Source organism: Tasmannia lanceolata, unplaced genomic scaffold (assembly GCF_043159265.1).
Source record: "Tasmannia lanceolata isolate RefF3 unplaced genomic scaffold, GAP_Taslan_0.1 ptg000015l, whole genome shotgun sequence".
NCBI classification, from domain to species: domain Eukaryota; kingdom Viridiplantae; phylum Streptophyta; class Magnoliopsida; order Canellales; family Winteraceae; genus Tasmannia; species Tasmannia lanceolata.
The window spans coordinates 17,027,755-17,047,956 of NW_027518692.1; the positions used below are offsets into that span (position 1 = coordinate 17,027,755).

Genomic DNA, 20,202 nt, shown 5'->3' on the forward strand with positions numbered 1-20,202 from the left:
CTCTCAAATGCAGTAAATAATGCGTGAGAAAAAAAAAGAGAAAAGACAGACAAAGACAGAAATCTGGAAAACACGGGAAAATGGCGATTAGGGTTTTTAATACCTGCGCAAGGGTTTGGAGGTATCAGGAGAAGAGGAACGAGGAAGCACGTATTTGTCCATGAGTAAGGATTAGCGATTAGGGTTTCAAAACTATGGTAAAAAAAAGAGAGGAACCTCGTTCAGGTTGTGAAGATCTCCATGGCGGGAGCAGCTTTGAAGGTTTCAGTTTCGGTTTCCCGCGCCTGGCCTTGAGAGATTGCAAAAGGACTTCGGTAAATCTACGATACACTAGGTGTGTAGTGCGCACTCGTGCTGATCCACATAAAGTTAAAGAGCGTGCTGCTTCTTTTGTACCTCTACGGCTCTACCATACACGGGGGTGCGTGGTGCGCACAGCGCACTTGTGCTCCTCCGCGTAGAGTTGAAGGGTGCTGCTACGCACCTCACAGGCTCACACGAACTCCACTTGGAAAATGAGTTTTCCGGCATTTGGTAGACTAATTTACAAGGAAAAGTTATATCCTGGCATTTGGTAGCCTAATTGAATGTTTTTTACATGCTTTCAAGGAAAATTGCAAACCTAAGTTGTTTGGTCACGGATTATCCAATGGGTGTCGGCGTGGGCGTGATAAGGCATAAATACGGCAGGACCGTTGGATCTCACCACGTGTCACCCATGCGGAAGAAGAATCTAATCATGATTAGGATAGATGCTAGAAAACAGTAGGGACGTTTAATTTGGCAGATTATCTTGGGATTTTTCATAAATTTGACGTGCAGGGGATTGGGAAGAGGCTTAATGATGTGCATAACAGGTTTGATACAATTATGGAGAGGATTATAAAAGAACATGAAGAAGCGAGGAAGAAGAAGAGGATGAAGAAGGAGATGGGTGGAGATGGAGTGAAGGATTTTTTGGATATATTGCTGGACATATCTGAAGATGAAAATGCCGAGATAAAATTGAGGAGGGAAGACATTAAAGCTTTCATCATGGTAAAAGTAATCCTTCTCACAAAATTAATGCTCCTCTATCTTTATTGATCTGAACCGTTCACTTGATAGGCCGTGCTTTTGATCTCTTATGCCCAATCATCCTATCCTAACAACTTATAGTTTGTCTGTTTTTCAAGGCTACACGACCATGTATTGATAAGGAGCCAAAGTTATTTTGTGTAACTGTGTTATACGTTTCAAGGGGCGGATTACTGTTTTCAAAAAGCTCTCACCAGTCTTGGAGAGCTACGTGACTTCAGTTCATTATCAAAACATGATCGTTTTCATGATTGAGCCACTAGCTCAATAATAAATTAAAGCTTTGTTTTTCAACCTAGGGTTCAATCCCAGCTTACATATAAGGCCCGTTGACATAATATCGGTTGTCATAATCTCAAACAAACAGGGCCTAAAAAATATGACTGTGTTTTAACTGTTTATATCAGTGTTTAAAAACTCCTTAACTCGACAAGGAACTCGCTCGAGTCGACTCTTTTTTACTTCGGCCGCGTTCCGCGTTGCACCACATCTACATTCCGCGTTTTGGCCCATATAGTCAATAAACTCCTTTGACTCTCCCGAGTTATGACCGCGTCAACCGTGTCAACCGAGTTCTTGGCCGAGTCCACGCCGAGTCAACAAGGATTTTTCTTGGCCGCGCTCCACGTCAAATCCATGTTTTTTTATATCAGTTCCTGCTTTAACCTCGGCCCTTCACAAAATAGTGAAAGGCTAATTTATTACTTCTCACTTACCCAGGAGGAGGTGTCTCAAGTTAAAAAAAGGGGTGAATATATCATTTCCCCCAAAATAATCGCATTTTGCTAAACTTAGCAGAGAAATTATATGGTGTAAGGGCTTACAACAATAAGGCCTTTGTACGGTGGAAGTACCATCCTTGGTATTAGGGATGGACATGGTTCGGTTCGGTTCGGTTTTGGGGTATACCCAGAACCGAACCATATATAATCGGTTCCCTGAAATTGGAACCAGAACCGAACTGAACCAGAACCATATATAATCGGTTCGGTTCTAGGTTTACCCAACCTTCACCAAATGTAGATATTTTGCCTAATCGTATTTATAATTGGTTCGGTTCTGTTTATATATGAACTACAAAGACTAACATGCACGAATTTGGAATAATCAGGCACAAATTTGCACAAATTTGGATAATGCAAAAATTATATATGACCTACAAACATACACAAATTTGGAATAATCAAGCACAAATTTGGGGGGTAAATTAAAATTTTAAAGGCAAAGCAACACGTTAAAGATGGGTGAATTAAAAGGGGGTGGGGTGATTTTATCAAGCGATGAGGCATTGGGTTTTACCCGAATCCGGATTTTTTGATTATTTATATGAAAAATTGCAGAATCCGGTTCGGTTCGGTTCCTCGGTTCGAACCGGAACCATGTCCACCCCTACTTGGTATTTGATTCAACAGCAGCTCCCCAAAAAGTGAGCTGCTGTTGGATCAAATATCAAAGGCGGTAGGGGTACCGTATTGTTCTAACCCCTAACCCCTTACACCATATAAAATCTCAACTTAGCAATATGTGTATATGTAACTCTACATCAACCAACAGGTAGGAGCCGCTGTGTAAATCTCTTTGGTGTTCAATGCCTTTAATCTGATGGGTCATTGGAGTGAAACAAGACAATGAGCTGAACATTGGGTAAGAAATTGAAGACTTCTGTCGGAGAAACTTGGTGGATTTCCTGAAAGGCTAAAACGGCAAAGCACGAATCCCTGATTAGTAAGTTTTTGTGGGTGTCAGGAGAGATCATTCAGTTCTAGCCTGGTGTCGTGGGTGGGACCACTGGGCTTTTAAGTACTTGAGGTTGACATGTAAAGGGTCTTTTGTCATTTTCGTCTTTAAGAACAGTAAATTACTTGAAAAGACTTTTATCTGAAATACTACTCTCCTTGATATTTGATCCAACAACAGCCTCTTAAAAAGTGGGCTGATGTTGGATCAAATATCAAGGGCAGTACCACCCACATAAACTTGCAAGAAAAACATTTATGAGGAAAAAAATTTATTTCCAAGCTTCACGAGGAAAACGATCTGATTATTGTTAGTGATTTTGGATTTTCAAAATCATGTATTTTGCATGTTTTAGTGTTTTGGAAAATGTTTTATCAAGAGCGTTTGGGAAAAAGAAAATGTTTTCTTGGAAAGATTTGCTTTTACAAAAGGATGTAGAAGTGTAGTTGAAAAGATAGTCCCGTACCGGATGAGAGAAAGGAAAAAGAATGGCTTATAAAGCACTACACTTTTCTATTACTTGTTGATTGCACATTGGGTTGAACCCATGGTTGGACCCGCTGGACGGTGCAACGCACCGTTCGCGCGCGCGCGCGGCGTGGACAATGGACTATAGGGCTTTATTGGCATTTTTTTAGGCGCACTTTGCACTTCGCACATACGCAACGTCGCGATCTAACGGTCAGATTTCAAACATTCTGAAAAGGTGCCCTGTAGAGGTGTTTTTCATACTGAAAAGATACCAGGTGGTCTAAAAAATGTGCAGAATTCAGTCATTTCAAATAGGAAAACGAATTGGCAATTCTGACAGACTTTACACTCTCTTCTACACTCCTACAAAATCCCCAAGTATTTCTACATACTATTTTTCTTTTATTTACTGTTCTAGATACTGTTTTTCTACAGAAACAGTATCTAGAAATTTCTCTAAGGCTTGAAATTTCGGAAGGGCATTTCTGGTTTGATTCCGCTAGTACCATGCATCATCAAACATTAGTAGGGCTTCCCTACTGGGCTTCATTGTATCTTGGAGGCAATTCGCTGATCCCCTTTGCACACTACTAGTGGGGGCGAATCTTGTCTTAAGGAAAGTGATATCACGCCTTGAAGCAACAAGTTTCTGTTTTCTATAAACAACAGTACCCTCAATTTTTTCCAACAATCTTAAGACAAGATTATCTACTGTTGTTTCAATGGCACTTTCTTCGATTCGTCAAATGACCCAAGACTTTGTCAAACTCGAACGTTTCGACAAAGGAAATTTCAAGTTCTGGCAGAAGAAGTTGCACTTTATTTTGACATCACTCAAAGTGGTCCAGGTTCTCACTACTCTAAAGCCGGCAGCAAATGAAAATGAAACTTCGGCGGAGGCTCGTGCAAGGATGAAGTGGGAACAGGATGACTATATTTGCAAATGGCACATCCTAAATGTTATGTCAGATACACTATTTGACATATATCAAGGCATGGGATCAGCAAGTGAAATCTGGAATGCACTTGAAGCCAAATACTTGGCGGAAGATGCCAGTAGCAAGAAATTCACTGTGAGTCGATTTTTAAATTTTAAAATGGTAGATGATAAGTCTGTTATTGATCAATTACATGAAATACAACATGTAATTAGTCAAATTCATTTGCAAGGCATCCTTCTTGATGATTCCTTCATTGATTATGGTTAATTTAGAGGATATTATCAGAAGTTGAAGTTCCCTTGAAGCAAATAAAGAATAGTGATGGTTCAAGTTATCTCTTCATGTGTAAAATAATAGGAAATTTTATAAATATATTTCCTTTCCAAACTTTATAAGGACTAAATTCAAGCATTTCTCCCTACTATACATGCTTTCAGCTTTCCCTCAAGAAATCCACAGTTCCTAGGATGGTACATTTTGGGTCTTCCTATGCTGACACAATATACAAATCTAAAATCATTTCCCTTAGGCCACGTTTGGATACCTCATGTTTTTGTATTTGGATTTGGATTTGAGTTATGGATACAAAATACATCAATCATCCTCATGCTCATGCTGTATGAGAGAGAGTTACACAGAGAGAGAGAGAGAGAGAGAGAGAGAGAGAGAGAGACGGAAGGACAGAGGGAGTGAGGGACGTCTGGCTGCTGCTGCAGCAAGGTCGAGGAGCAGCGAGGGTGAAAGTAATTGCCACAAATATATTGATTTCCAAATTATGTCTTGCATAACAGATTTGAAAATCAGATTTTTTTTCACTGTTATAGCTGATTTGGAAATCTCAGGATCTAATCCAGTTCCAAATCTCAACTGCAAATGTGAGAAATCCAAATTTATTGTTGATTGATTGGCCAAAGCAGGGACCTAACGTGGCCATAATTTATTGTTGATTGATTGGCCAAAACAGGGACCTCGAGGGATTCTATGTATGCTTGCACCTGTAATCTTTTCTCTTTTAATATAGTTATCTTTCTTTTTTAAAAACAAATTATTTAATTTTATTACTTTTTAAATTTTTTTACAGAATATTTTTGTAGCAGGAACCTGTAATCTTTTCTCTTTTAATATAGTTATCTTTCTTTTTTTTTAAACAAATTATTTAATTTTGTTACTTTTTTTTTTGCAGGATATTTTTGTAGCAGGCACTGATACATCAAGCATTACACCCCAGTGGGCACTATCTGAGCTCATTAACAATCCTACTATGCTTGAGAAGGCAAGAAAAGAGATCGATTCCGTAGTAGGAAAAAGTAGGCTAGTCGAAGAATCGGACATTCCCAATCTCCCTTACGTCCAGGCAATTATAAAGGAAACTCTAAGACTTCACCCGGCTAGCCCCATAAGTTTACGAGCATGTAGCCAAGATTGCAAGATAGGATGATATGTATCCTTGCTAAAAGTATGCTCTTCATCAATGTGTGGGCCATTGGAAGAGACCCCAAATATTGGGATAACCCCCTCAAGTTCCATCCAGAGAGATTCATGCCGTCTGATGAGAATGGCCGGAATCCGATCGATCTTAGGGGGCAACATTACCATCTCTTGCCATTTGGGAGTGGACGGAGAGGATTCCCCGGTGCAACTCTAGCACTACAAGTTGTGCATACAGCACTGGCCATCATGATTCAATGCTTTACGTGGAAGGCCAGCGATGGCGAAGGGAAGGGCACGGTGGACATGACGGAGGGACCTGGGTTGACACTACCAAGGGTACAACCCTTGGTGTGTGTTTCCGTTGCTCGCTTGTATCTGTTCCCTTCAATTGAGGTATGAACTTGAATTATGGGTGCAATTGGTTCGGGTCGCGTTGAGCTTTTTGTTAAAAAAATGAATTGGAATCAAGAGACCCATAATGCATTTTGTGGTACAAGCTCAACCCGAATTCCCAAAAATTGACCCGAGTCGCACCCTTAACTTCAAGGGATCAGCTTTAGTGCGTGCCAACATAAGTCCTCCGAGAGGGAACTTTTGTTAGATTCAATGTTGTTATTTGTTGTCTAGGAGATGTATGCTACTTTGATTTATTTTGTAAGATTGTGTTTTTGGTATGATTCGTTGCTTATGAGATTGTATGTTTTGTAATGGTTTTAATAATTGAACCAACACATATTGAATAAAAATCCACTTCTAAAAACTCCCTTGGTAATCAGCTCGCCCTAATCAGCAGTAATATTTTGGACCTGCCATAGGAGCTTCCAAAGGTAGGAATTCACATTGTAGGGGCGTGATGTGGTACGGATGTGCGGATCAACGGAAAACAAAGCGCAACATTGGATTTTCAAAGTTACAACAAGAAGAGCAATACCTTCATGAAGAAACGAAAAGATTACGAGAAAATATCCAAGAATAGTGGCAGATTTATAGAGGAAAAAAATGAAAACAACAGGGAAAATTCTTCATTTCTATTTGGGATTCACAAATAGAGTGGCAAAGGAAGGAGTTCTCTTGCAAGATCCGAGGAAACTCCTAGTCTATCCAGGAAGAAACTCTTATGGAACACGAACCGAGCAACCCCAAGGAGCTGGAATCCCTCCAAGCCTCCTTCAAACTTCTACAACTCCTCTCAATTTCTCATTCTCCAAAAGTGAAATTTGCATCCGCTACCTTCCTATTTATAGATCTTAGAGCTATATGATAGGATGACACATGCCCATGGTCTCGATGGACAATGATTAAGAAGAACACCCAAAAGTATAAGGCACTGGCGGAGAAGCATAGGAGAAGGGATGATATCATTGAAGGAGATCTTGTATGGGTTCATCTACGCAAGGAGGGTTTTCCAACTGGAAAGTTTGGCAAACTTCAAGATCGTGTGGATGGTTCTTTTTTCGAGATTGAATTACCCTGTGATTACGCTGTTTAAGCTACTTTCAATGTTTCTAATATTATTCCATATCATGAAAGTGACCCGGTCAACTCAGGGACGAGTTGACACTCAATCGGAGGAGATTGATAGGGATGCATTCCCGCTACAATACTGCTACCCGATTTTCAAGCCCATTTTGGACAATTAGATGGAAGAATATGGAAATATGGTAAACTAGGAAGTTGTAGCCCTTTTTTATATGTTTCCAACGAGTATTTGCACTCTTAATTTGGCCCAGTGGTTAGTGAGATAAGACTATTTTCGTGGATTGTGTCGGTAAGTTCATAGCCCTTTTTTATATGTTTCCAACGAGTATTTGCACTCTTAATTTGGCCCAGTGGTTAGTGAGATAAGACTATTTTCGTGGATTGTGTCAGTAAGTTCATAGGCTAATTAATGTGTTTGTGATTTACTAAGTTTTTTATGAGTTTGCAACGCCCTAAACTAGTTAGTGGGCTAGGTTGAACGTCTTTTCTCTTGTATTCCTCTATTAAAAGTGCACCAAACATCTGCAATGGGAGTTTAATTGAAGAAAAAAAAAGTTTCTAATAATTTGGCAAGAATTCAACTTCTTCTTCTTAATCCACAATCCTAAGGATTGCATTCGTCGATCCGAACGGTATCACATGCCCCATATTTTCTCCATATTTTGAGGCTTTGTTCTCTTGATTGATTGTTCTTATCTTATATATTGTTCTTCTATCATATATTGAACTCTATCTTCGGAGATTGTTCATCATCTCTTTTGGTTGTGGATATTGGGCTAGTGTAAACTTCGGTTGCACTATTTGAGAAGCGAATATTCCTGTTTTGTGAAATCCGTCTTCCTCTTTATATACTGGGATTATAGTGCATGGATTAATCCAGAACCCATAAACCCGCAACCCTTTCCTTGCTTCTCAACCAAGACCGTACAAAAGAAACCTGAGGGAGAATCCCAAAGAGAAAAACCCAAGAAGAAAACCCTAGAGGAACCCCAAAGAAGAAAATCCTCTCTCTCTCTCTCACCTCATGTTCTAGCCTCTTCCCGCAACTCTATTCACGGATCAGGTTTCCTAAAAACTTAAGAAACCCTTCTGTTTTGTATTCCCACCACAAACAATAGTCCTAATTATATTAGGAAGGAAAACGCTTTGAAAACAGGATTCCTTTTGGAAAATAAAAACGGGATAGACGTGGCCGTTGATTTGACCTTTTTATAGGTGTATTTATTGTTTTTATAGGGATTTGAACCTCTTCCTTTGTCTTTTTGTGGCTGTGGCTACATTGATTGATGCTCGTTTTTTTTTTTTTTTTGTTGCAAAACGGAATCCCATTTTCCTAGCAAATCTCTATATCTGCGTTGTTTGGTTGGCTCATTTTGGGAGGATTGTAGGAGTTTCAAATGCTTGAGATCTTCCAAAGATTTCCCCAAAGCATGTTTGGTTGTCATTTAGACTTTTGACCACTAGACAACTTCTAGACATCATTATTGCATTTTATCCTAGGTGGCGCCTACGTGGCGGAGATGCTCCCCCCATAATTTTCTCCCCTTTTTTCACAAAAATGGAGAAATTTGTGTGGGGAATTAAGAGAAGATTGTTGTCTTATTCTTTTTCTCTCTTTCTCTCTCTTCTTTTTCTCTCTCTTCCACCCTATATTTTGATAGCGACACCCTACATCTTCCGCTAATTTCCTCACGCAACCGAACACTACTCACAAATCTCTCTCCTAATCTTCTCCCCATCTTCCATGCTTGTCTTTTTCTCTTTGACTTCTTTTTCTCCTAATCTCCCAACTATCTACAAGCAACCAAACAAAGCAAATTAGGAAAGAGGTGGTGGGAAACAAGGCAACTTTCCTAACATTTATGACTACTCTTTTTACGCCCTTGTCTTTTCTTCTTTAATAAGCTGCTAAGAGCTTTTTGGGAATTGCAAGTGTCTTTTAGAGCTGGTTAAATAATAAAAGACAAGGGGTGAATTAGGTCCATTGGTCAAAACTTGATAGTGGCAACATCAGTAGCCATATTAAAATGAGTATTTGCTTCCGAAAAATTGCATAGCTTTTTGTTAAAAGCTTTTCCAATTAGCTGTTGATAGCTTGTGAGAATTGCTGAGAGTTGTTGGTAGCTTGCCGACAGACAACCACCTTACACACTACCAATAAAAGAAGGGTTTTGTTAACGAGTTCCCTAAGGTCACTGGTTAAGCATCATTTAATGACCATTAGGAACATGATTTTACACATACTTTGATGGAAAAAAATCTCAAAACGGGTGTAAAAGTATAAGAGTATGTTTAAAATCATGTACCCAATGGTCATTAAATGATGCTTAACCAGTGCCCCTCGTTAACAAAACCCACAAAAGAACAACCTTACATATTAAGGCCAATTAAAGATCATAAATCCCCCTTGTAAAACCAAATCTCCATGCAGTCAAACGAGTTTTTACAGTGACTCAGGTAGGGCCAAGTAGTGTCAACTCCGGTGAGTTTCTAAGGGAGTTTTTAAAACCAGATTTTAATAATTAATCCATGTTCTGTTGCTCCAACTAAAGCCATTAAAATCTCATAAACATGACATCCTACAAACATTAAATCTTACAAACAACAAATCATAGTAGCAGAATTATTCCATTGGAAGTAATCAAAGATTTCACATGCAGCATAAATAAAGAGTTTGCAGATTCCAATAGATTTCTGTTCATATCTCAATACAAGGGAATGGATGTAAGCGAGCAACGGGGACACACACCAAAGGTTGTGCCCTTGGTAGTGTCAACCCTGGTCCTTCTTTCATGTCAACCTTAGCATTCCCTTCTCCATGGCCCACCTTCCAAGTAAAACACTGAATCATATTAGCCACTGTTGCATGTATTACTTGTAGTGCTAGAGTTGCACCGGGGCACCCTCTTCTTCCACTCCCAAAAGGCAAGAGATGGAAATATTGCCCCCTAACGTCGGTCGGATTCTGGTCATTCATGAATCTCTCCGGCCGGAATTCGAGCGAATTGTCCCAGTATTTTGGGTCTCTTCCAATGGCCCATAGATTGATGAAGACCGAAGCATTTGCAGGGATATCGTATCCTTTGATTTTGCAATCTTGAGTGCACTGTCGTAGACTTATGGGGCTAGCTGGGTGCAGTCTGAATGTTTCCTTTATGATTGCTTGGAGGTAAGGGAGATTTGCAATGTCTGATTCTTCTACTAGTCTGTTTTTTCCGACTACGGAATCGATCTCTTTTCTTGCTTTCTCACACATAATGGGGTTGTTGATTAGCTCCGATAATGCCCACTGGGATGTAACGCTCGATGTATCGGTGCCTGCCACGAAAAGATCCTGCAAGAAGAGTGTTAAGTATAAATCATTAAATGACAATAACTCTAATAGCTTAAGCTTTTGGAGTAACCGGTTGTTTCACATGGTATCAGAGCAAATGCCTGGGTTCAAAGTTCAAACCTCCTCGATAGCAAAATCCACATGCAATGGCCAAACCCAAAAGAGGGGCCACATGTGCCACGTGTAGGCCAACCCTAAAAAGAGGGGCCACACATGACGGGGAAGTGTTGAAGTATAAAAGATTAAATAACGCCTTCTCCAAAACTGCTTAAGCCTTTTGGAGTAATTGGTTGTTTCACAAATGAGAAATGCTTGAAGATCTTCAAAAATGCCATTGATGATAAACTTAAGTCTTTAATCAAGTAATTCCCAAATTCAACCTTTTTCATTAGAAAAATTCTATAAGAAGAGTATTCTCTAGCAAAAAAAAATGAAAGCCCCTACTTTTACTTTTCAATTTACTTGGTTCCGGTAGATCAATTGGAAGCTGCTCAGAGTCCCGTCGGTTTCAAGGTATTAGTTATAAGAAAGGGAATTAATAGCCCCTTTTTTCTTCCTTGGGCCACCCCCTTATAGCATAAAAGGTTTGTCAAGAATACACTGGAGGGGCCTGGCCCAGGGAAGAGAAGGCTTTTAAGGAAAAGTCAGACCAGTAGCAGTCTCCGTTTGGCTGTCATGGCATCATCCCATCTGAGAAAGCTTTTAAGGCAAAAAAATAATAATAATAATACAAGCAAAACAAATTATGAGGAATGATAGATGCAAGGACCCCCTTTATGCAAGGGCTGGAGAAGGGCCCTTGAATAGATCCACGTCATTTTTAAATTCAGTTGAGAAACTGAATTCGTTGCACTCAATGACGTGGATGTAGTCCAGGGCCCTTCTTTAGCCTTGCATACAGAGGACCTCTGCGTCTATCATTCCTCACAAACTATATATACAAGCAATCACTTCAAATTCCGTTTTAATTTGAGTACAATAATAAGTGTTGGACTCACGCGCGATAGGTTCTCATAATCCAAAACAAACAGGCCTAATTCAAACATTCAACAAGGGTATTTGAAAATCCAATGTGGCTTCACTGCCAAGAGGTGGGGGATATATACATCGGAGAATCGGAATGTATCGGGGCGCACTTATCATTTCCCTAAAATTGCTGTGGCAGGGGTTTTTGGATCCTGTAAATGTGTCGATTGATTTCCTAATGTGTCTAGATCCCTTTCCTTTTAAGCTTAGGATTCGGATGGTGAAAGTGTCTAGATCCTTCCCTTTGAGGTTAGGATCTGGATTCGGATGGTGATATAGTTCATCATACCCCTAGGTCTAGATCTATTTTCATATGTTTAGCCATAATTGGAAATCACCACAAAAAATCAAACATATCTAGAGAAGCATTTTTCTTTCCCACGTGGACATTTTTTCTTCTCTTGATATAAAAGACAACGAAGTTGCAGGTGTCACGTGATTGCAGGTCTAGGCCATGCATTTCGTAGACCTACAACCACTTGTCGCAGTTCAATAAATCATTTCTAAAACAGATTTTTTAGAGAGAAGTGTTTTACCATGATAAAACCTTTGATGTCCTCCCTCCTCAGTCTTATCTCTGCATTATCATCCTCCGATATGTCCAGCAAGGTATCGAGAAAATCCTTCACACCATTACCACCCTTCTCTTTCTTTCGTTCTTCTTCATGTTCTTTTATAATCCTCTCCATAATCACATCAAACCTTTTATGAACATCCTTAATTCTCTTCCCAAAACCCTGCACATCAAATTTACGAAAAAACCCAAGATAATCACCCAGATTAAATGTCCCAACAAGGTTAGCCACGGCCTGGACCACGACTCGAACCTCATCGGCCTCACCTTCTGTTCTAGATGACCTCTTACTCATAGCCATCCTCGAAACCACATTGTTGGTAAGATTAGAGAGCTCTCGGCTAAGATTAACACCCTCTCCTACTTTTGATTTTTCTACTAAGAACTTCATAAAGGACCTCCTCTCTTCTCGTCTTAAGGGTTCAAACATGTCTATGGTTCGGCCACCTAGGAGCTCGGACACACATAGTTTCTTCATGAACTTCCAGTAAGGACCGTAAGGCGCGAAGGCGAAGCCATAGGTGCCATAGGTTAGATGATCAACGGCTATGGTTTTGGGGCGGGTTGCGAAGGAGAGTTCTTGGGTTTTGAGGATTTCTTTGGCGATTTCTGATGAAGAGGCGATTATGCAAGGGATGGAGCCGAGGTGGAGGTAGAGCAAAGGACCATAGTTTTTTGAGAGTTTGTATAGTGCGTGGTGGACTATTGGGCCTAAGAGGTGTAGGTGGCCAAGGATTGGTAGGGCCATTGGGCTAGGGGGGAGGCGAACCTTGGTTCGAGATTTGAAGAAGATGGTTCGGACTAGGAGAGCGGTGAAGAGGAAAATGAGGAAGAGAATGGAGTAGGGCTGAAGGTTGGACATGGTTGTTACATGCAAAGGGAAGAGGAAGGATTGAATGGAGAGATTGAGAGAGATATGTTGTTTGTTTTCGTATATATAAAACCAATTGGGTGAGTGTGACGGGTGGGAGAGGACATGACTGAGATGGACAGACTAACAAGAAAAATGTGGCTAAGTATGATTGGGTGAGGCCTAAGCAAATTAATCGATTTAAGGCAATCATACTGATTAAACAAAAAGAGTTTTTATATGGTGGCCGACCTTTAGAGAGAGAAAACACCCCCTCCTTGATTTTAAATCTATCAAAGGCCCCCTTTTTAATTAGGCATATCTTCAATCCATTTTCTCCATTAATTAGGCATCCAATTCGCCTATCTTTCCTTCCCCAGCTATATAACGTGAACAGTGGACAACTTCAACACTTTTTAAAGTCAAATCACATTACAGGGGGCGAATGCGTACTGCAGAGGGGCGAAAAGATCATCTCCCTGTTTTTTTTAGTTCTTTCAATTTATACTGATGGGACATGCACATTAATAATGATGGCACCACAACATCACCATCATAATTTCCCTTTATCATCTCTACAAATTTTTTTTTTCTTTATTTCATTTTATGGTAATGGGACATACACATGAAAATGATCATCTCTCACTCTCTCCGACAAGATACAAAGGGGACGTTTGGATCAAGGTTTCAAATTTCGGGTTTCGGGGGAGTTTCGGACCTGGGCCGAAATTGAAAGACACGAATTTTTGAATTTTTGGGCTGAAATTTTGGTAATTTTGGCTGAAATTTGGGAAGGAATAAAAAATTATTTTTAAATTTTTTTTCGATTTCGACCAGAATTTGGTACGTTTCCAATTTCGGTTTCGGAACGTCTCGGTTTCAGTCTTGACAAAGAAATTTTGGATTTCGGACGAAATTTAAAACCTTGGTTTGGATACATGGATTTTACAATCCATGATTGTAAAATCCTGGATTTTACAAAACTAAAATCTTGATTTTATATGTTAAAGCCGGGAAATTTGGTATTGATCGGCTGGTTGAGGGTCTCTCTCTCTCTACACACGCTAAAGTTTATGGATAAGGGCTAAGGCCCTAATTGGATTGGAAGATTTTTTATTTTTTATTTTTTGGAAAAGTTTGCAAACGAATTTTTTTTCTAAAAGATCATACTTGTTCTACACATGAAAAGAGATAACTTGAACCCATCCTACTTAATTTCTACTTAGAGGGGCCTTCAATTTATGAAAATATCCGTCCAAGTCAACGATAATCTTATCATTTCCCTCTGAGTCGTGAAAAGAAAAAAAAAATTACCAAGAAAAACACATTAGATAATATTCATCTAAGTCATAAATGTTTTTCTTGCAACAGTGTATCAAAAGAGTTGGAAGAGCCTAAGGAAGAGTTGTTGTTCCCTTCTTCTTCTCAGTAGAATGATATCCAATCTCTAGGGAACGAAAATGCTCGATTATCCTACTTCGGGATACAATTTTTCCTGACACGCCCTGATGGCGCCAGAATCCGGGTTCGAGATCGCTCGGTGTGTAGAGGACCTCCGCTGGAGTCTGCAATCACAAACAAATGGGTCAGAGAGGTCCAGGGTGGGTCCCGGACGATCACTTCGACACCCAAGTCAGATTCTGGACGAACGATATAATGAACAACAAGAAATGGCTGAGATATAATCATGTTTACCAAGACCAATGCACGGGTTCTTTTTCTGATATCTGGGTGGGTGAGTTGGGGGCAGCAGATAGGGGGAGGGATAGGACGTCCAACGCCTCTTCCCTCTCTTGCTTAGAGTCGGAAAACCTTAATAACGGTGTAGAGCTTTCTTTTAATGGTGCTTGATCCTAGATCGTCCTCCCTCCCATGGGACTTAATGGTGTATTTATACTTTTTTTTTGCATGCAAATTCTCTTCATGGGGCGTCACGTGGATCATTTTCATCATTTTAGAAAGAAAATCTTCTTTTGTTGGATTGGGCTGCCCCCTTGGTTCGACGGCGTGCGTGGCTTTTGTTGTGTAATCTTGCCTATAATCTTGATGATGGAGTTTTTTTCTTGGTGGCGAGGAGATGACGTGTGGTGAAATCACGTACCTGTTCAAGCATAAATGATTAAATAACACGAACTCTAACAGCTTAAGCTTTTGGAGTAATTGGTAGTTTCACATGCTATCAGAGTTCAAAACCCAACAACTCCTTAGTATTAAAAAAATTCTGTGTACGGCCAACCCCATAAAAGAGTAACAAAACTTGGCTTCAGTTTGGAGGAAGTTCCTCCAGAACCCACGCTAATAGTATAATAGCAAGGGATGTGGAAATATCAAATCATTTTGAAAATAAAAAGTAGCCATGGATTTGATATTTCCACACCCCCTGTTATTAGAGGGTGCTGGAGGAACTTCCTCCAAACTGTTCTGAAGCCGAGCTTTGTTCGTGCGGGCTACACGTGAGGGGGAGTGTTGAAGTATAAAAGATTAAATAACACCAACTTTAATAATTTAAGCTTTTGGAGTAATTGGTTGTTAGACATTACAGTTTCTTGGGCTTTCGATTTTTCTAGTAAGAGCTTCACAAAGGATCGCATTTCTTCTCGCCGAACGGGTTCAAACTGGTCGATGGTCCGGCCGCCGAGAAGCTCGGACACACAGAGCTTCTTCATGAACTTCCAGTAAGGACCGTAAGGGGCGAAGGCGAAGCCACAGGTGCCGTAGGTTAGGTGACCCACGGCGATGTTTTGGGGGCGGGAGGAGAAGGCGAGCTCATGGGTTTTGAGGAATTCTTTGGCGGTTTGAGGCGAGGAGGCGACGATGCAGGGGACGGAGCCGAGGCGGAGCGAGATCAAAGGGCCGTAGCGTTTGGAGAGTTTGTGGAAGGCTTGGTGGGGCAAAGGGCCTAGGAGGTGTAGGTGGCCTAGAATTGGTAGGGCCATTGGGCTCGGCGGGAGGCGGACCTTGGTTTGAGATTTGAGGAACAAGGTTCGGACCAGGAGAGCAGTGACTAGAAAGACGAGGAATAAGGTGGCGTACGACTGAAGGTCAGCCATCGTTGGTGAACGTAGAGGAAATGTGGAAGGTTTGAGAAGAGAAGAATGGGAGTGATATGCTGTTATTTGGGTCTATTTATAACAGCTTTTGGGGGTGATCAAACTGTCCTACTTAACAAAGAAAATAAATATGCCGCAATCTGCAAAAATATGCTTAGACTAGCACTATTCTGGGGAAATTTTTTTTTTAACCCGGAAAGATAACGACCGCGGGGCGGATTGGCAAATTTATATATAAATTAAAGTTGGGACCATATAAGAGGAGGGGAAACCTCCAAGCCATCAATACAGGAAGCCGAAGCCCTAGAATGAGAGTAAAGAGGGGTCGATCGTACTATTTTGGGGAACTTAATGTTCTTGACTAGAACATGTGAAATGATATTTTCACCCCTTTTCTTAGCATTTCCACCTTTGCCGACAATGTGCCACGTCTTCCCTGGGCCTACTTAATTTGGCAACCATGTTTATATCTTCGTAAACAAGAAGTACAATCAAACCTAATAAAGCATTGACGATGGCTTTACATGAGTTTTTATATGGGTTTGTTGCCCTTGATATTTAATCCAACTACAGCCAATTTTATAAGTCGCAGTGGTTGGATAAAAAAATGAAGGGCGGTGCGTATGTCATACACATATCCTCACTATAAGAAAATTGCATTTTGCTGGGGTTACCTGAGTATATTTACTGGCGGTCAAAATAACCTACCAGGAAAGTTGGGTTTTAGCGGCAGTTTTAAAAACGGCCGGGATACGCATTATGTTACTCTATCATATAGGTTTATGTTTGTCACGCCCCGAACCCAGAATTCGAGGTAAGGCACACATGACAGCTGCCGCACGCCCATAGGGTCGCCCCCACAAGCATGCGAGGCTCATTTACAATCAACTATTCTCAACATTCAGAGCAACTAATAAATGTGAAAATTTTAGTCCCAATTAAAGCTCAAATGAAATACATATATAGATTAGGTCCATAAGTCCAAATCCAAACAATTCTTAGTAGACGACAATCACCTTAATAAAGTAACAAAAGTCTCTAACTCGAATAATGAAAGAAAGCAAGAAATTTCCTAAGCTCCAATCTAAGTGCCTGATCTCAGCAAGTCTACTGTCGCTCCTCTGTATCTGAAAATTGTTAAACCACGTAATGAGCTAACAACCCAGCCGGTTTTCCAAATTCAAGCCAGCTAATAGGAAAACGAAAACAATGCTGGTGCGGAAAGGAAGTAACATGCCATAAAATTTAGCTAATGCAGAAATTGATAAAAATCAAGAAAATCATTTCTACACAAGCTATATAAGAAAAATACATGTTTTTACAAAAAAACAGTTCCAACCACTCGGTTATGCAGTTTTCCACTTTGAAATCAATGACAAAGAATATATATTTTCAAACACTTGGTTTTGCATTTTTCCACTTGGAAATCAAATACTTAACAGTCTTCTCTGTGGCCAATTTCCAACTTATTGGCAAGTAGCGTAACCCAAGGCGAACACTCGTTCGCAGGACTCACAGGTCCAAAAGCGCGCAATGTAATATTATCAATAGCCAGAGGACTCCCTACTGGCCGCCCGAGATCAACCTTACGGGCAGATAAAACTCAACCGGTCTACGTGATCACGTCCAGTGTACCCACCCACTGGCAGGTTGGGCACTAGATCCCCACCAGATATCAACCTTACTGGCGGGACCCATTCCATACCAAGACTATATACAAATATAAAGAGAAGCAATTTAATGTCTGCAATATCGTGCCATAAATTTTATAGACCATAGGGGGCTCCCCTGTTCAAATCCTTTGAAACCATGTCATAAATAGAATGCTTTTCAATAGTGTTTCATGAATTTGAGTTTCCAAAATCATGTTAGTCACAAAGCTCTTTTTTTGTATAAATAAGAAAGCATATTAAGACTAAAGCATTTCATGGATAATGACAATTCAACCATTTAGTGTGACATGCTAAAAGATATCAGTGGGAAACCTTTCCAAAACAAGTTCCATATAATGGACTGTAATAAAAGCTTGCAACAAATCTAAGTATATGAAATATACGTAATGCACTGACATAGGGTAGGATCACCTACCTCAAGCAAAATCTCCAAAATTTCATTTGCAAGGTTAGGTCCACGAAGAAGATCTTCCTAAAGCTTAGATAAATATGGAGTAAAGTACGTGGCTGAAATCATATAAAATCTTAGAGTTATATAGGATTTCTTGGGGTGTGAATTACACCCAAGAGCATTAGCTATAAGAACTGTTTGTAATAATTTCACTTACCCGAAATTTTGGTTATGAAAAATAAGGCACACAACTGTTAACATGCTTCCAAAACAATCGTAGTGGTTGATGGAGACAATTCCCAAAAACTGGTTTGCCAATGCAAAAAAAGTCAGCCTGATTAGGAACTTGTGGTTGCTATATTAGCGGCGATTCGCCAACAGATGGAGTTATTTCGGGCGAGTTCCAATGGTATTAGAAAACTTCAGTCAATTTGTGAACATCCACTAACAAGAATGTGACTTTTATAATATATTTGCAGGTTTATCAAAATCCGGATGATGAAGGACAACAAGGGCTTCAAATGGATCAGAGAAGTGTCTTCTTGGACTAAGGAACTACCGGATGAATTTCAGCAGCTTATGGATCTTAGAACAAATCAACAAATGGCAAAGAATTCCATTGCAAAGGCTGGGTTAGAAGGGGAAATCATAAGGTTCCTGGCTATTCCAAAACTCACGACCACTTATTTTCAATGTAGAGGTCTTCCAGAGTTGCATACCATCTATAAAGGCACTCTTATTAGAAGGTACAACAAAATGAGTCAGCCACTACCAATATGTTTCTTCTCTTATTTTAACAAAAATAGAATCCCATCTAACTATATATGGAAGTAAAGTCCACCAATTAGCATAGGAAATAGCTAATTTCCAAACGCCACAGTTGTCACACAACATTTCCAACAGCAACATTCCAAGATGTATGGTTCGGATGCTACAATTGCTATGCAAGGACATCAAAAAGAATGTTGACCGGTCCATTTGCAATCCAAATTGGAAGTCACTCCTTAGTTGCTTAATAAAATAAGATGTCCTAGCAATAGTTTAGGGATTATGATGTGCTAATTAGGCTAATCCAAACCATCCATCCATTCAAATTACCCACCCATTCAACTGATAAAGACACCCTTTCAAAGAAAATTCACAAGCTTTATTTTGATAATGACACCCATTATAAGCAATTATCCATATGCTCAACTATGATAATGACACCCGTTCCAAACAATTAGTTGTAAGCTAAATTTTGATAACGACACCCATTAGAAAACAAATAGCCATAATTTAAATTTGATAAGGACAACTATATATAAAAAAAAATTATTACTTGGAACCGGGTATTACAATGTTTACCCATTTTCACACTAATTTTCTAATATATATCTATAGCTTTAAAGCAATATGATAAATAGCTATTTGTTTTCTCTTTTTCGTAAAATAGTATATGTATAATGATATCTCCACCCCCTTACCTAGCATTTTCCCTAATTTTCTAGTAAGCAGTCCATTTGCACGTTACCATTTGGATGGCCAGGATCGTTCGATCAAGGATACCTCAATTTGTCCATCACCACGAATGTGTGCTTCTCTTCTGATCACTAAGGGTGAGCCCATGTATGGAGGTTAGAATTGGGTCTTAATATATTGTATGTGCTATGGCCGAAGATGTTTTAATTAGCCTTCATTAGAGAAAAACCATGTTTGAGAGAAGTGAGAGGGTAATTCTGATTGATTATTCTAGAGTGTATTCGTCATTGTAATTAACTCTAGTGTGTATTTTTGTAGTTCAAATTCAGAAACTTGGACTTAATTTTGTATTGCTTCCCTACTAAAAGGATTAAACCCCCCGTTTTCTTTTTTGTAACACCCCCCTTATTTTAGGTTTCATTTCACAATATTTTGTAACAACCAGAAGAGAGAATGGGCCAAACCTAACAATCAACTTATGGGCCAAACCTAACAATCAACTTATGGGCCCCACCGTGGGGAAAGGAGTAACGTAGACCGTTGATCTCGTAGAACATCATGAGACAACATATATGATCTTGGCCCCACATTGAATGAACTTGGATAATCCAATCAAGGTGGGGTAGGATTGTTCTTCCCACACCTTACTTGCATTAGAAAATGAAATAAAAATTATAATTGGATTGCAAGCCTGAAAGTAACAAACA

At 39.8% G+C, this 20,202-nt stretch overlaps 2 protein-coding genes and 1 pseudogene across 6 annotated transcripts in view; 1 reads left to right on the forward strand and 2 right to left on the reverse strand.

The window, feature by feature from the left end:
• Positions 1 to 595, reverse strand: part of LOC143892749 (Transducin/WD40 repeat-like superfamily protein) — a 51,274-nt gene extending 50,679 nt beyond the window's left edge. For 2 of the 5 annotated variants that reach the window (XR_013255599.1, XR_013255600.1), the window contains exon 1: positions 104 to 595. Coding sequence is in view for 3 of the 5 variants with exons in the window: in XM_077397609.1 (XP_077253724.1) it covers positions 104 to 162 (59 nt within the window). In the remaining 2 variants the exon portion in view is untranslated. The remainder of the gene's footprint in view (positions 1 to 103) is intronic. The other 3 variants (XM_077397609.1, XM_077397608.1, XM_077397610.1) reach the window with 3 other exon arrangements.
• On the forward strand, positions 195 to 7,146 carry LOC143891802 (cytochrome P450 93A3-like; annotated as a pseudogene).
• Positions 7,147 to 9,748: 2,602 nt separating this feature from the next.
• Positions 9,749 to 15,970, reverse strand: LOC143847276 (cytochrome P450 93A3-like). Its single transcript, XM_077356057.1, has 3 exons — positions 15,461 to 15,970; positions 12,033 to 12,425; positions 9,749 to 10,470 (listed from the first exon to the last, which is right to left on the reverse strand). Exons 1-3 carry the CDS (start codon positions 15,968 to 15,970, stop codon positions 9,835 to 9,837), a joined length of 1,539 nt encoding a protein of 512 aa, XP_077212172.1. The 3' UTR covers positions 9,749 to 9,834.
• Between the last annotated feature and the right edge of the window lie 4,232 nt (positions 15,971 to 20,202).

Excerpts from the sequence above, each read along its gene's own strand:
- LOC143847276 (XM_077356057.1), bottom strand. The coding sequence starts at position 15,970 with ATGGCTGACCTTCAGTCGTACGCCACCTTATTCCTCGTCTTTCTAGTC. Across the intron at positions 12,426-15,460 it reads AATCGAAAGCCCAAGAAACT|GGTGTTAATCTTAGCCGAGA; the intron begins GTAATGTCTAAC and ends AAAGTAGGAGAG. Across the intron at positions 10,471-12,032 it reads ACATCAAAGGTTTTATCATG|GATCTTTTCGTGGCAGGCAC; the intron begins GTAAAACACTTC and ends CTCTTCTTGCAG.